Source organism: Carassius auratus, unplaced genomic scaffold, assembly GCF_003368295.1.
Source record: "Carassius auratus strain Wakin unplaced genomic scaffold, ASM336829v1 scaf_tig00007156, whole genome shotgun sequence".
NCBI lineage: Eukaryota > Metazoa > Chordata > Actinopteri > Cypriniformes > Cyprinidae > Carassius > Carassius auratus.
Window position 1 is genome coordinate 20846 of NW_020523815.1, and position 16889 is coordinate 37734.

At 33.1% G+C, this 16889-nt stretch overlaps 1 protein-coding gene across 1 annotated transcript; it reads right to left on the bottom strand.

Annotated features, from left to right (window-relative positions):
* Positions 1–721: 721 nt before the first annotated feature.
* LOC113071341 (myotrophin-like) lies at positions 722–15137 on the bottom strand. Its single transcript, XM_026244704.1, has 5 exons — positions 14999–15137; positions 14753–14829; positions 12069–12182; positions 10334–10417; positions 722–1589 (listed from the first exon to the last, which is right to left on the bottom strand). Exons 2-5 carry the CDS (start codon positions 14822–14824, stop codon positions 1503–1505), a joined length of 357 nt encoding a protein of 118 aa, XP_026100489.1. The 5' UTR covers positions 14825–14829; positions 14999–15137; the 3' UTR covers positions 722–1502.
* Positions 15138–16889: the final 1752 nt, after the last annotated feature.

Below are 16889 nucleotides of genomic sequence, written 5' to 3' on the forward strand. Positions count from 1 at the left end.
GCATTAGGAAACTTTAACTAACGTTATCGTTTAGGAAACGATTGGTAAAATTGTGAAGTGTTACAAGTTATTTTAATGATTAAAAAGAAACTTGAAAATTAAAGTAAATATAAAAAGTAAATTAAAAACAGCCTTGTCATAAAATAATGATTTTTAAGGGATAACACATCTATCTATCTATATATCTATCTATCTACATTAATAAAAAAATATACGAATACAATATTTGAAAAAATCTTAAATGCATACTTAATATAAATATATTAAACAGTAATAAATTACATTTTATATATATATATATATATATATATATATATATATATATATATATATATATATACATTCCTTGAACAAAATATTTTTTTTACTTACTAATATTTAATTAATGCATAAATATATAATTATATTTAATATCAATGTATTAAATATAATATATATATATATATATATATATATACACATACACAAATGTAATAAAAATAAACAAAAATAACAAATGCATACTTGTATATATATATATATATATATATATATATATATTAATTGAACAACAAAAACATGGCTACAAATTGTACACAAATATATATTTAAAATATTTAATATGAATTTATAATAATAATAATAAATAAATATACACTGATAATTATACATACATATATACAATATACAATATATAATACGTTTCGGTTGAACCTTTAGAAATTAGACAAAATCAAACAGATAATTTGAAATCGTTTTATTTGTTTTCAAAGGGACTTTTTCACAACAATAGCACATATGGATGTTTTAAATGCTTATTCGCTGACCGATGTGAATCAAGACTATTGAAAGCTAAAACACCATCATGCACAGAGAGAGAGAGAGAGAGAGAGAGAGAGAGAGAGAGATACACAGAGAGAGAGAGAGAGAGAGAGAGAGAACCTGTTTAACACTCTACAAGCGCACAGCATTTATTTCTGCCACAACAACACAAGATCAAAGGGGCACAAAAGCAAACGTGCACGTCAGCAGAACGATTCAAGCATCTGTAATATTTGTTCTTTGAGCATCTAATGCGACGGGAACGTCGTTGAGCTGAAGGAGGGATCCTCGGGCAGGAATGCAGGGAAATTCATCAGATCTATGAACTATACAAACAACTCGTTTCTAATTAACAGTACACGTTATCATACCTCATCATCACACACTCGCTCACTCACTGTAGTCTGAACTCTAAAGTCCGTGTTTAGTGGTGTTAGACAGGCGTTCCCATTGGTCCACATGGGAGGCATGAGTGACAGGTCCATCAGCCAATGGCTGACTCCGATCAACTAGAGGGGAAATTAAGCCCCTCGCCAAAATCAAATACAAAGGACATGGAGAGAAAATAAAAATAAAAAAATGAAACCTAAAGGAGCTACAGCAGCCAGCGGGCCGAGACAGAGAGGTGTGTGTGTGTGTGTGTGTGTGCGCTGGATCCAGTGGTTGTGGTCAGAACCTCTCCGCTGCCGGCAGCGTCCGACTCACTTCAGTAGAGCTTTAATAGCATCGCTCTCGGCCGCCTCGAACGCACTGAGACCATCCGGACCTTTCCTTCCCTTATCAGCACCCTAGAGGAACACACACACTGATTAAACAAGTTCTGCAGCAGAAACAAACACACACACACTTGCATTCATTTTTATAAACTAACAGGTTCACATGCAGGGTGTGTGTGTGTGTGTGTGTGTGTGTGTGTGTGTGTGTGTGTCCGAGTGTTGAGACGAGATTGAGACACACTTACACAACACTGCGGTGATTCAAGAGCAAACCATTCTTACACACACACACACACACACAGTTACACAAGGCTCTAGTACACACAACCACACTATTACACAACACTATGTTATACAACATTACATTTTATTATCTTAAAAAAAATTTTTACAAAATAATTTTCTGTGATTTTTTTGATAACAAATGTGATTGCCACAAATTAAAATACCCAAGTTTGCCGCAATTTTTTGTAAGGCTGCACAGTTTTGCCAAAAATGTTTGGGATTATTTATATGACTATATGAATATTACTTGTATTACTTCTACTAAATAAATATATAAACATGAATTCTAACAGTATAGTAGAAAATTGTGTATCTATTATACTTATTATTATTAATAATAATATTTATTTTACAGCACAACTGATAGTAAAATAAAAAAATGTTATTATACATTTTTCAGTGATTTTTCTGATTGCGGTAACCAAGGAAACACTGTATCGTTGCTGTTCATAAGCACAGCATTGATTTGTTTACAGCGGTAACCAAGGAAACACTATCACTGCTGTTCATAAGCCAGTGTTGGTTTGTTTACAGTGGTAACCAAGGAAACACTGTATCACTGCTGTTCATAAGCCAGTGTTGTTTTGTTTACAGAGGTTACCATGGAAACACTGCGTCACTGCTGTTCATAAGCTCAGTGTTGGTTTGTTTACAGTGGTAACCAAGGAAACACTGTATCACTGCTGTTCATAAGCGCAGCGCTGGTTTGTTTACAGCGGTAACCAAGGAAACACTGTATCACTGCTGTTCATAAGCGCAGAGTTGGTTTGTTTACAGTGGTAACCAAGGAAACACTATCACTGCTGTTCATAAGCGCAGAGTTGGTTTGTTTACAGTGGTAACCAAGGAAACACTATCACTGCTGTTCATAAGCGCAGAGTTGGTTTGTTTACAGTGGTAACCAAGGAAACACTATCACTGCTGTTCATAAGCGCAGAGTTGGTTTGTTTACAGTGGTAACCAAGGAAACACTATCACTGCTGTTCATAAGCCAGTGTTGGTTTGTTTACAGTGGTAACCAAGGAAACACTATCACTGCTGTTCATAAGCCAGTGTTGGTTTGTTTACAGTGGTAACCAAGGAAACACTATCACTGCTGTTCATAAGCCAGTGTTGGTTTGTTTACAGTGGTAACCAAGGAAACACCATCACTGCTGTTCATCAGCGCAGTGTTGGTTTGTTTACAGTGGTAACCAAGGAAACACTATCACTGCTGTTCATCAGCGCTGTTCTTCTCCCTTCAACAAATAAAGTAGCTTAGAGAAATGCTTCAGAAGACAGGTTCTGTGTGAATCAACCCTCTACATTGTGAGTAAATCACTCATATATGCAACTAAATCTTCACTCTGGGCGACTAAATGATGTCTAATATTAGCCAATGGCTAATAAATTGTCAGATTTTATTCGCCAGTGTGTGAGCTGGAGGCAAAGTACAAGTTCAGCACAGATATATAGTTTCACTCACCAAAAACTAACTGAGTGGTCTGTGATATTATTATTATTATTATTATGGATGCGCAGCGCACCCATGTTTGTGAATTTGGATTACGCTAAACTCTTGTGCGAAGTCAAATGACTTGCTGTTGCTTTCTCTCACACGCACAAAGTGAATGAAAGCGAGAGAGTCTTACAAAACATGCAGATTTGATGCGCTACATAAGCAAAATCATCATCCTTGTTTTGATTTCAGTAATATTCATAAATCCAGCAGCTTTAGCGTGTTTGTTTTGTTCTTATTAGTAGAATTCTTATAATAATACTATTATTAATATAATTCTATCAGTATTATTGTTAGCTTTTCCCAATTTTTTCACCAATTTGTTGTTTTTCCCCTTAAATAGCCAAAAAAGCACCACCACCAGTCCTAAGTTTAGTTTAAATGACTAATTTGCATTCATACATAGTTACCAAGCTTTAATTCTAATTACCAAACTTCTTTTATTAAATAATACTTGATTAACATATTATAATGCTTGGCTGACTGATGTTAACAGCATACTTTCAGATACTATGAAAAAATATGCTCTCTCTCTCTCTCTATATATATAGTAAAGTATGGCAAGTATTATAAAGTATTACTAGCTAATGGTGATTCGATTGCAAAGGTGTCCGTAGAGGGTTGTGAACGGCCCCTAATTCTGCGGTTTCATCAAGAGTAACCAGACTTTACACCGTTAGTGTCAAACTTCCTGCTAGATTTCACACGACACAACATTATTCAAGAAATAAAGAGCAATTCACAGCAGATTAGCCTTCCACCCGACCGAAAAGAGCTGATTACGCCGTTATTGAGTAACAGTGAATCTCATGCATAATCTACAGGAGCCGGACCTGCGGGGTCCCTCGAACACGAGGGCAATCCTTTACAGAAATATTACCCTGCGGGCGGATCGATGCGGCGTATTGATCGTCAACTGTGGATGTGGACTGAATTATTCCTCTTTACACACAGGTCAGAGTCTGCAGTCACAGCTTTACTCTGCCATCAAACATCTGAGGAGCCATCGATTTCTTCATTCACTCGCTGTGAAAACACCAGCGGGCCCCGAACACACACCACTTCATTCTGTAGTTTCACATCTCTCGCCGCATAATAAACGTCTGTTCAGCTCGCTGTTTGTTCTCTGCGCTGTGGTCAGTGCTGATGCATGCTGGGTAGAAGATCATGAGTCCAGATAGTGACCCTGTGCTGTACACATGATAACACAATGCAGCAATCATATCAGCAATAATCAAAGTTTGCTCAAAGTAGACGGTGATGATCACAATTCAAACTTTCCTCCTTAGAAAACATCTACTGAACTGCAAACACGGCTCATAAGCATATCATTTGCATATGCATTTTAATATTCACGTTGATAATACAAACGATACATTAGGACTTGCGTTTACTGAGCTAATAATCTCTTTTAGAGTCAAGCAAAATGTCACCGGGCCCACTCATCGTTTTAATCATACACTAGATTTAATTATATCTCATGGAATCGATCTTACTGCTATAGATATTGTACCTCAAAGTGATGATATTACAGACCATTTCCTTGTATCGTGCATGCTGCGTATAACTGATATTAACTATATGTCGCAGCGATACCGTCTGGGCAGAACTATTGTTCCAGCCACCAAAGACAGATTTGCAAATAACCTGCCTGATCTATCTCAACTGCTATTTGTACCCAAAAATACACATGAATTAGACGAAATTACTGACAACATGGGTACTATTTTCTCTAATACATTAGAAGCTGTTGCCCCTAACAAATTGAAAAAGGTTAGAGAAAAACGTACTGTGGCCTGGTATAACAGTAATACTCACTCTCTCAAGAAATTAACTCGTAGTCTTGAACGCAAATGGAGAAAAACTTGGAAGTTTTTAAAATTAAACTGCTAGGGCAGAGCATATACACAAACTCATTGAAAATAACCAAAACAATCCACGGTTTTTATTTAGCACAGTGGCTAAATTAACAAATTACCAGACGCCACCTGATTCAAATATTCCACCAACGTTAAATAGTAATGACTTTATGAATTTCTTCACTGATAAAATAGATAACATTAGAAATACAATAGTGAATGTAGATTCTACAGCATCTAACACTTCAGTTTCATCCATCGCACCCAAAGATAAACTGCAGTGCTTTACAACACGTTTATTAGATCCTGTACCCACTAAATTACTGAAAGAGCTGTTACCTGTAGCCGAAGAACCGCTTCTCAATATCATAAACTCGTCATTATCTTTAGGTCACGTCCCAAAACCATTCAAGCTGGCGGTTATCAAGCCTCTTATTAAGAAACCAAAACTAGATCCTAGTGTACTGGCAAATTATAGGCCTATTTCAAATCTTCCATTTATGTCTAAAATTTTGAAAAAGTTGTGTCTGCTCAATTGAGCACCTTCCTGCATAAAAATGATCTGTATGAAGAATTTCAGTCAGGTTTCAGGCCCCACCATAGCACAGAAACTGCACTTGTTAAAATTAAGGCTGCATCTCATTTCTAGTCTTACTTGATCTTAGTGCTGCGTTCGACACCATAGATCATGACATACTCATAGATCGATTACAAAACTATACAGGTATTCAAGGGCAGGCTCTAAGATGGTTTAAATCCTACCTGTCCGATCGCTACCATTTTATTTATTTAAATGGGGAGTCATCTCATTTTTCATCAGTAAAATATGGAGTGCCACAAGGATCCGTCCTAGGTCCCCTTCAATTTTCAATATACATGTTGCCCCTTGGTAATATTATTAGAAAATACGGAATTAGCTTCCACTGTTATGCTGATGATACTCAGCTATATATCTCAACGAGACCAGATGAAACTTCCCAATTATCTAAGCTAACAGAGTGTATTAAAAATGTAAAAGATTGGATGACAAATAATTTTCTCAAATTAAATCAGGATAAGACAGAGATATGAATTATTGGACCAAAAACACTACACAGAATCTAGTAGATTACAATCTGCAACTAGACGGATGTACTGTTACTTCCTCTACAGTCAGAAATCTGGGTGTTATATTAGACAGCAATTTGTCTTTTGAAAATCATATTTCCAGTGTTACAAAAACTGCATTCTTCCATCTTAGAAACATTGCCAAGCTACGAAACATGTTATCTGTTTCTGATGCAGAAAAGCTAGTTCATGCATTCATGACCTCTAGACTGGACTATTGTAATGCACTTCTAGGTGGTTGTCCTGCTTCTTCAATAAACAAGCTACAGGTCGTCCAAAATGCAGCAGCTAGAGTCCTTACCAGGTCAAGAAAATATGATCATATTACCCCAATTTTACAGTCTTTGCACTGGCTACCTATTAAGTTCCGTATCATTTACAAATTATCATTACTTACCTATAAGGCCCTAAATGGTTTAGCTCCAGCGTACCTAACTAGCCTTCTACCACGCTACAACCCATCACACTCCCTAAGGTCACAAAACACTGGACTTTTGGTAGTTCCTAGGATAGCGAAGTCCACTAAAGGAGGTAGAGCTTTCTCACATTTGGCTCCAAACTCTGGAATAGCCTTCGTTTCTATGTTTTACCACGGGATTTTACAAACTGACAGTCACCACTTATAAGCTACTAGTAAATATTATAGGAAACGTAATTTTTCTGTAAAGTTGCTTTGTAATGATTTGTATCGTAAAAAGCGCTATACAAATAAACTTGTATTGAATTGAATATCAGCACCTAGTGGATATTCAACAGCTTGGTGGGTTGTGGCTCATTTCGTATGCGAAGAGGTTAGCCAATCACAGAGCTCATTAACAGGTCGAGTTCTTAAAGATACAGCGATTTAATTTTTGGAATGATCATAAAAAACCTATTAAATTATGATTAGAATAAAATGTCATATTTAAAATAGAAATTAAATATTTAAGAAACATTCTAAACAAATTCCAAAACTAAATTTAGATAAACTTTTTAGGATTATTAACAGGATAAAGCACGTTTATATTTTTCAAAGAGGTCTATATATTCTTAGTTTCACTTTATTTTCATTTTAGAGTACATTAATTAGCATATTTTCACCTATTTGGATATTCAGCAGCTTGGTGGTTAGTGGCTCATTTCATATGCGAAGAGGTTAGCCAATCACAGAGCTCATTAACAGGTCGAGTTCTTAAAGATACAGCAGTAGAAACAGGCGGTTTAATTTTAGGGAAATCATAAAAAAACAACAATTATAAAATGCTTCAGGTGTACATCAGGGGGAAATAAAAGGAATCGAGGTAGAAGTAGAATATAAGCTCTTAAAGAATATAATGAATGAGATGATTATGCTGGAGATGATTTTGGAAGTTGTACTTCCTGTTTAGAGCGTCTGACAACTTAAAAAAGGGGAAGTGCTTTTCTATCACTCTTTCTGTCTGTTTCAGTCGTGTGACTCTTCCTCTCATCTGCTTTATTTCTCAGCATCAGTGTGGGAAAGTTTTAATTTTTAATTTCATTCAGATTTTTTTGTCATATGAAATATATAATTAAATGTACAAGTAATTGTGAAAAAATTATATAAATAAAAGGCAATAACAATAATATTACTAACATAATAATTTAAGAAAAAAAACACACAAAAAAAAAAAAAATCAAAAGGGCATGATATTCATATACCCTAAAGGATAAAATAATATAATGTTTTATGCCTTCATTTAATTATCAGAAAAAAAAATAAACAAAAATAGAATATAAATAAATTATAGGTCCCTATTATTGCAAAAAAAAAAAAATATATATAAGTTTTAATAAAAATGTTATTAATCGACATTTAATCAAACCATTAAATATTTATGATTGCAATTAATTAGACGCACTTTCTGGTTACTAAAACCATTAAAATGTCCAGAAAGCTTAAAATGGGAGGACAAAATTTAATTGGGAAAAAAAAAAGAGAAGAAGATTTCATAGGGCCCTATTACTTTAACAAGGGATTAACCCCTTCAGTAAGTTCATGCTTGGGTTCAGAAAGCCCTGCAGTCGTCTACAGATCTCATGGGGATTTCAGCTCATGCAGGAGCATCTCATTATATAACCCCGTCTGACCCTGTGGACGTCCCGTTTACAGCCGCGTTCACACGCTTTCAGCTTTAAACCCACAAACAAAAGCTCTTTCTGTGAGCAGCACTGGACGCTGTGACTGTACACACAACACAAGAGCAGAAGTGAAGCCAGAGACTGTGTGGAAATACACATTCAGTGTTTATTAGGAACAGCAGGAACATTCAACAACCTGCAGTCACTGCATGCTTTAGACCGGTTTATAGAGAAACAAATCTAGGGCACAATGTGCTATATTAACTTGAAGGAGTTTTTTTTTTTTTTACAGAAACGATTAATTATTTTTTATTTAATAATGTTATATTATTTAAATAATTTTTATTTTATATAATTTAAGAGTCTTTTTTATTATTAAATCAATTATAAACAAGTATAAAATATAATTGAACATTTTTTATATTATTATTTTATTTAATCTTATTAAACAAAATAATTACCAGTATATTTCCCTCTTCCCCCTTTCTTTTTACAGTGTAGAATTTATTAATGTTATATTGTTTTAATAATTTTAATTATATTATTGTAAAAGTATATTTTTATTTAATAATGTTATAGTATATAACTCATTTTTATTTTATATAATTTAAGAGTCTTTTTATTATTAAATCATAATTCTAAACAAGTCAAATATAATTAAATATTAATATTATTATTTTATTTAATCTTCTAAAATAATAACCAGTATATCCCCCCCCCCTTCTTTTTACTGTGTAGATTTTATTAAACAAAGTTGTATTATTTAAATAATTGTGATTATATAATTTAAGAGTCTTGGCTATTTCTTTTTTCAATTATTAAAATATATAATTAAAAATATAGTACTGGTAAGTCAAATATAATTAAATACTTTTAATATAATTTTATTTAATCATATTAAACATAAAATAAATTACCAATATATTTTTCTTCGCCCCCCCTTTCTTTTTTTATAGTGTAGAATTTATTCAATAATATTATATTATTTAAATAATTTTAAATATATAAAGAGTTTTATCTATTTTTTTAGTATTAAATTATCATTCTAAACAAGTCAAATATAATTAAATATTTTTGTAATATTATTTTATTTAATCTTATAAATATAATTACCAGTATATTTCACAGTATTTTACAGTATAGAATTTATTAAACCATTTTATATTTAAAAACAATTTAAGAGTCTTGACTACTTTTTTTTTTAATTATTAAAACAATTCTAAAAAAAGTTACATATAATTAAATATTTTTTTAAACACAAAATAATTACTTTATTTAAATAATTTTATTATATAAGTATTGTCTTATTTATTATATTAAATCATAATTCTAAACAAGTTAAATATAATTACATATTTTAAATATTATTATTTTATTTAATCTTATTAAACATAAGATAATTACCAGTATACCCCCCCACCCCTTCTTTTTACAGTGTAGAATTGATTAAATAAAGTTATATTATTTAAATAATTGTAATTATATAATTTAAGAGTCTTGTATATATGTATATTTTTAATTATTATTATTACATTCTAATTTCACACAAGTAAAATATAATTAAATGTTTTTATATTATTATTTTATTTAATCTCATAATTTTTTTAAATAATTAATTTAAATAATTTTAATTATGATTATTACGATTTAGTTAGGAGTCTTTTGCAGTATTTCAACCGGATTACACAAATATATTGATATTAAATTACATTTTAGATAATTCTAAATAAGCAAAATAAAGTTCAACATTCTTAAACACTTGTGTAACATATTAATCGTTTAATATAAATATTTTAAATATAAAAAAATGTAAAAAAACATAGAAATGCATGATTTATTTGACTTGTATAACACAGGATTATTATAATCATTTTAATTAGAACATGATGTGAATCACTAGATTATCCCACAATATGCACAGATTACTCTCTCTCTCTCTCTCTCTCTCTCACACACACACACACACACACACACACACACCCCAGTACCTTTTCTAGAAGAATCTTGACGCAGCTCACGTGACCCTCGTATGTGGCAGACAGCAGCGGAGTGATGCCGTGTTTATCTGGAGCCTGTGGAGAACAACACATTACATCACACACACACACACACACACACGCTGAGCACAAGAGTGTGTTATCTCTCACAAGTCTCTTATCTCAAGAGCATTTCCCCGATCGCAGGGAAACCGGGACAGAGATGAAGCGATAGAGCGCACAGAGAATGAAGGAAAAGAGAGCGCTTTATCTCAAATCAGAGTTATTATCATTATCACGCAACTCAAACTAAAATCAGAAAACATTTTTACACTTGAAATCAATTTTATATGTATATTTTTTAGTTTTTCTTAATTTAAATAAAACAATTTTATTTACATTTAAATTTAATTTTCTAATTTTATATAAGTTTAACTTTATGTACTAAGATAATTGAAAGTGAAATAAATATTAATGTTGAAGAACAAATATCAATATTTTTAATTACTACATTATACTCCTAAACAAGTCAAATATAATTAAATATTTGTATTTAATGCACATATTTAATAAACAGAATTTTTTTTCTAAATATAACTATAATTTATACAAATATAATTTTATAAATTAAAACATAATGTATTATTATTATTATAATCCTAAAATAAAATATATATATATATATATATATAATATATATATATATATATATATATATATATATATATATATATATATATATAATATATATATATATATATATATATATATATATATAAATATTATTTTAATAATTATAATTTTGCAGTTTTTTTTGTTTTGCCTTAAAACATTTCATTATATAAAGATGTTTTTGCAGCATTTTATTTCACTGAATTATCCCATAGTATACACAAAAGATTGGTTTATTTAACCTACAAATAATTAAAAATAAATAAATAAACTTTAAAATGAAACTGAAAAACTAATAAAAGTGTCTCAATGATGTGCAATGGTTGTGATTAATAAATTATATAATTTAGGAGTCTTCTGCTTCAAGCTCACATATTTGTAGGCAGTTTTTAATCTTACTGAATTATTCCAAAACTGGCACAAATAGATTGACATTTAATCTATGAGCCATTTATAGACCATTTTAACAATAACAAAAAATGCTAAAAATGATATGATATTAATGTGTGTGTATATATATATATAAATAAATCAGTCTCAAGTCTCCGGGGGATATTTCTAGAAATAACTAAAAAAACATTGCATGGGTCAAAATTATGTTCCAAAAATCTCCTACTGTAAATATATCAAAACTTAATTTTTGACTAGTGATATGCATTGCTAAGAGCTTGATTTGAACAACTTTAAAGATGATTTTCCTCAATATCTAGATTTTTTTGCACGCTCAGATTCCTGCACCTCGGCCAAATATTGTGCTATCATAACAAACAAATACACAACGGAAAATGTATTTATTCAGCTTTAAGATGATGCATACATCTCAAAATCTAAAAACTGAAACTTAAGACAGTCTGTTTCTGTTTGTCAAGGCTGCATTCATAAAAAAATCAGATAAAATCAGTAAGATTGTGAAATAATCTAACTCTTTAATTTGACGGGAGGAGAGCTGCTGGTTTGATGCGATCAGGTTTGTGTGAGATAGTATTGCTCCAGTGACCCCACACATTAAACATTTACACACTGTCTGGAGCCGAAAGTCATCTGAACACACACACACACACACACGCAGCCTTACGTTCACATCGGCTCCTTTAGACAGCAGGAACTCCACCATCTCGGCCTGACCGCAGTCCACAGCGTAATGAAGCGGCTTGCGTCCTCCTTCCAGAGTCCGGTTCACATCCTCCGCCTGCACAGAGTCACAGACATTAGAGAGGTGTCCCTGGAGCACACCAGCACTCACACCGCTCCGTTTGGATGCATGCATCGTCTGAAAGCTGAATGCATCAGATTCTGATCCATGCAGGGTTTGTTAGGATCTCACCATATTTAGCTGAGATGCAACCATTTAAAAAACACTGAGAAAATCATTGTTTAAATCAAGTTCCTTGCAATGCATATTACGTTTCATTATATTTGTCTTCATAACCTTAACATCCTAATGATTAATCTATAATTTTGACCCATATTATGTTTTTTGGATTTTTGCTGCAAATATACCCCGGAGACTGAATATTACATTTATTATTCTTAAAGATTATACTTTATAAAAATCATTAGTAGTTTTAGTTAACAAATTATATTATGTAACCTGGTTAGCGTTCATTATTAGGTAGTACTGATTTATAATATTTATTATTCGATAGAATTATATAATTTTTCAATATGATTTAAGATACATTAGTTATTATAAATAACATTTATAATTTAGTAATTATATTATTCTACATAATGTATTTTTTATATATATACTTTAATCATCATAAATAATATTGAATATAATAATAAAATAATATATTTTAATTTCATTAATGGGGTTAGGGTTAATTATTAAAATATAATTTAATAATATATATTATTCAATATAATTATACAGTTATATTGGCTATTGAATAATTCAATATTCAATACATTTAAAAAAATGTTTATTGTTTAAGATACTTCACTCATTATAAACAATATTGAATATTAAATAATATATAAAGAGTTTATTATTATAAATATACTGAATTATTATGTCTAATAATAATAAATTAATTATTATTCCAAATTTAATATAATTTTGATAATATAAAATGTAAGAGGGTTTTGTTTTAATCTCAAATGTATTTCATGGACTGAATCTGACATTAATAGATGATTATTAAATCGATATAATACGACATCACCTGAACATCTGAAGCCATCCGTCAGATCTTACTCAATTGTTCAGATTGTGCATATTTCTCATGCATATATATATATTTTTAACACTATTTGTGTCATTCGTATTATCATTGTGTAATACTAACTCCACTGTGTTGTATCTAGCTGTGAGCATTTAACACGAACCTCAAGGGTTTAGTCGCTTCACACTCACTCAGAAAACCATCGTGTGAACCTGCAGCGAGTGTGATCTGAGGTAAACCGCCGAGCTAAACACACACACACACACACACACACACACACACTGAATGAGCGGCTCCAGATCTGCAGCTCACTGGCATACGAAGGGTTAAAGTGATGCTGTAAAGTGATAAAAGATGAGAGATTCTGAGGCTGACAGAAACAAAACCACACCATTCTCTATTCAGAAGGTGGAGCTCAAAACACCTGCGGTTTCCTGCCCACATCCTCAAACCACACACACACACACACACACACACACACACACAATCCCATTATATCAGAAGAGGAGGAGGAACTCCAGAACACAAGCCATTATTCAGCACACACACACACACACACACACATTCTGAGCTGTAGGTCATGTGTGTGTATCCTGTGTCACAATATCACCTTGTGTAACTACACACACACACACAGACTGGCTTGTGTACCCCAGAGGAGTGTGTGTGTGTGTGTGTGTGTGTGTGTGTGTGTGTGTGTGACATTAGCCGGACATCTTTAAACCGTAAACAACCACCGCACAGAACAAACCTATTATGTTAATACCACAGTACTGCATTATTACTATATTTATATATCATGGTTAAACTTAAAAAAAAAAAAATCCACCTGTCGATTTTTAACAAGAGCAAAAATGGATGTGTAACGTCTAGAACACGTGCATTAATTTAAAATCACCATGTGATCAAATAATAAAAAATAAAAAAACGCATTCGTCTTCATAATCTAAAATAATAGAGCCATTAAAAAGTAAAATCACGCCGCACCTCTGAAACGACTTTCTGTTTCTGATGACATCATCAGTTCCTCGTTTCCTATTGGGTAACGCCGAAACAAGGCTTTAAAAGAGAAGAACTACAGAAATATATAAAACAGTCAGCTGGTTAGTAGCTGGAGTCACCGTATAAGTAGATTACGGGTTACAAAACATTTTAATAACAAGCCCGACTTTAATAACCGCTGTTGTTTTAACCGAATCAAACACTGGAGATCTTCTAGAAACATCCACCTGCTGCTTTTACCCTTAAGAAAAAAAAAAGTACAACGGATTATGTTTTTTGGGCATAAATCATAACGGGCTCGAATCATCATTGCAAAGAAACACACATTTGTCTTAAATTTTAAATAAATTTCCTTTCATGCTGACGTCACCGCTCCCTCTTTTCTGATTGGATAACGCTTCAGGAGGAAAAACGAACGCTTCGAAAGAGAAGAACAACAACAACAACAAAATATACAAAAAGAAAGAAGAGGTAGATCACAGAAAGGGTCTAGAAACCTTCACGAGCTGTCGGACCTGTTTGGACACGTTTGTGGACGTATGTGATGACATAGTGTGTGTGTGTGTGTGTGTGTGTGTGTGTTTCTCACCTTCACCAGCAGAGTCTTCACCTCATCCAGCTCTCCATTTTTCAGAGCCCACATCAACTCCTTATCCCCCATGTCACCTGAAACACACACACACACACACACACACACACACAGAGAGAGAAAGAGATGGAGAGAGTCTGTATTATAGGCCTCCGCTCGTCAATTGTCCCGCGTCTGCGCTGCGGCTGTCATTATAATCCTTCGACTGTTTAACGAGTGTGTGAAGCAGCTTCGCGGATCACTCACCGGATTCCGGATGTTTTTCGGGTTTGACAGAAAGTTTGTGATCCGACACTGACGGGATCCGCCTGAACTGCAGCTATCAGCGGCACGAACTTCCGCTATCACACCAGCGCCTACAGACACTTCAGAATAAGAGTCCCCGTCCACACCCACCGCCTCAGATCTGGCGCGATTAAACGGTGCATGTGAAATAAAATTACAACAGTGGAAATTAAATAAGCAAGCAAAAATCACATTTGAGAAAGTAATAGTGTGAAATAAAATACATACTAATAATAGTAGGAATAAATCAATAATTGCTAACAGGATTCAATCAAATGGCATAAACTTGCCCAGCGTCATTTCAAAATAAGAGTCGACTTACTTGCTGTGTAGCTATAATAAATAATATGTTACGATAAATAAGTAAAATGCAGACCACAAATTTAATCCAGCTGTTGATAATAACAGCAATATATATTAAGTTTAGAGATGGGACCTATTAATGTTCAGGAGGTCAGTTTGAATGTTCATAAATCAGAGATTACTGGATCACACCAGTTAAACTCAGTTTGAGTTCATTATGAGGAGGAGGATTTGCTATTTAGACTAATATAGTGATTAGAGGTGCTACAGGGTTAATATAATCTACTGGTAAATATATTCAATTTTATTTATTTTTTATTATAAACAATAGCCCACTGTATTATGGTAGGCTATTATTACTTGTTAGATGTATATGTGCATGTAATGTTTTATTATTATTATCTGTGATGTTTCATAAATGAATATAATAAATGAATACAGAAATACACACTTTTAAATGGTTGTGAGTGCATATGTCCGGTAACGTAAAATGTTCCAAAAACGTTTTGCTAATGATCCCATTAAGTAAAAAAAAAATCATGCCAATGTTTCCGTTCGAAACATCTAGTTTTTTAAATGTTAAAAATATAAAATACAAATGTCTTGGTGCGAACAAATAAGGGAAAGTTCCATTTCACAAACATTATGGAATTATTGCCTTTGAATGTTCTCTGAAAGTTCTAAAAGAAGTAGTAACATGAATGTAGTAACATTTAAAAAACCGAAAAAATCATATGAATGTCCAAATAAAATGTTTCAGGAAAAGGGTGCCTTGAATGATGCATACATAATGTGTTTGTGCTAAATAATTGAACGTTAAATGAACGTTCTAGTAACGTTACTGAAGAACGTTGATCATAACTTTAAGATGGCCTTCCCAGAATGAATGAGAACGATTCTGCTAAACGCTTCAGTTACTTAACATAACCTTAGTTCCATGAGATAAGGGAATGAAGGTTATGTATGGGAACGAATCTAATCAAGCCGCATTATGAACAACAATTACATGCTGCTCTGCGAGCCCAGTGTAAGAGCACTTATAAGGGCCCTCAGCTTTAGTTTAGATCGTTCCACATAGACTCTCTATATCCTCTCTATAAGTCCTAACCTCTCTTGTGCTGAGATATAGAGGATAACAGCACTGCATGACACAATTATTGCATGAAATCAGCTCTCAAAGAAAAACCCATCCAGCTGGAGGACAAGAACTGCTATAAAGGAGCGCGTGTTTGTCAGGAGGGTTATAAAGCACCACTTGAAGGAAATTCAGCACTACCTTGAGCAGCCCGAGCGCAGGTAAAGCTCAGGAGAGCAGCTGCTCGTAGCCTGTAATGATGATATACAGCGGTTTGAGCTCGTGAGGGTCTCGTGTGGCCACCTCAGGCCTCGTGCTACTGCAGCACCGCATTTACTGCAAACACACGGGGGACAAGGACAGCCACGCGCGCGTGCATGAGATCGTCCCTGCATTGTTATCAAAGCTGTGTGCTTTACTGCCTTCGACTGCTGCAGTGTCAGGATGAACAACAGCTTTTGTTATGCAAACACA

Coding starts and splice junctions, on each gene's coding strand:
- LOC113071341 (XM_026244704.1), bottom strand. CDS start 14,824: ATGGGGGATAAGGAGTTGATGTGGGCTCTGAAAAATGGAGAGCTGGAT. Junction 12,183..14,752: donor TGAAGACTCTGCTGGTGAAG/GTGAGAAACACA, acceptor GACTCTGTGCAG/GCGGAGGATGTGAACCGGAC. Junction 10,418..12,068: donor CTAAAGGAGCCGATGTGAAC/GTAAGGCTGCGT, acceptor TGTTCTCCACAG/GCTCCAGATAAACACGGCAT.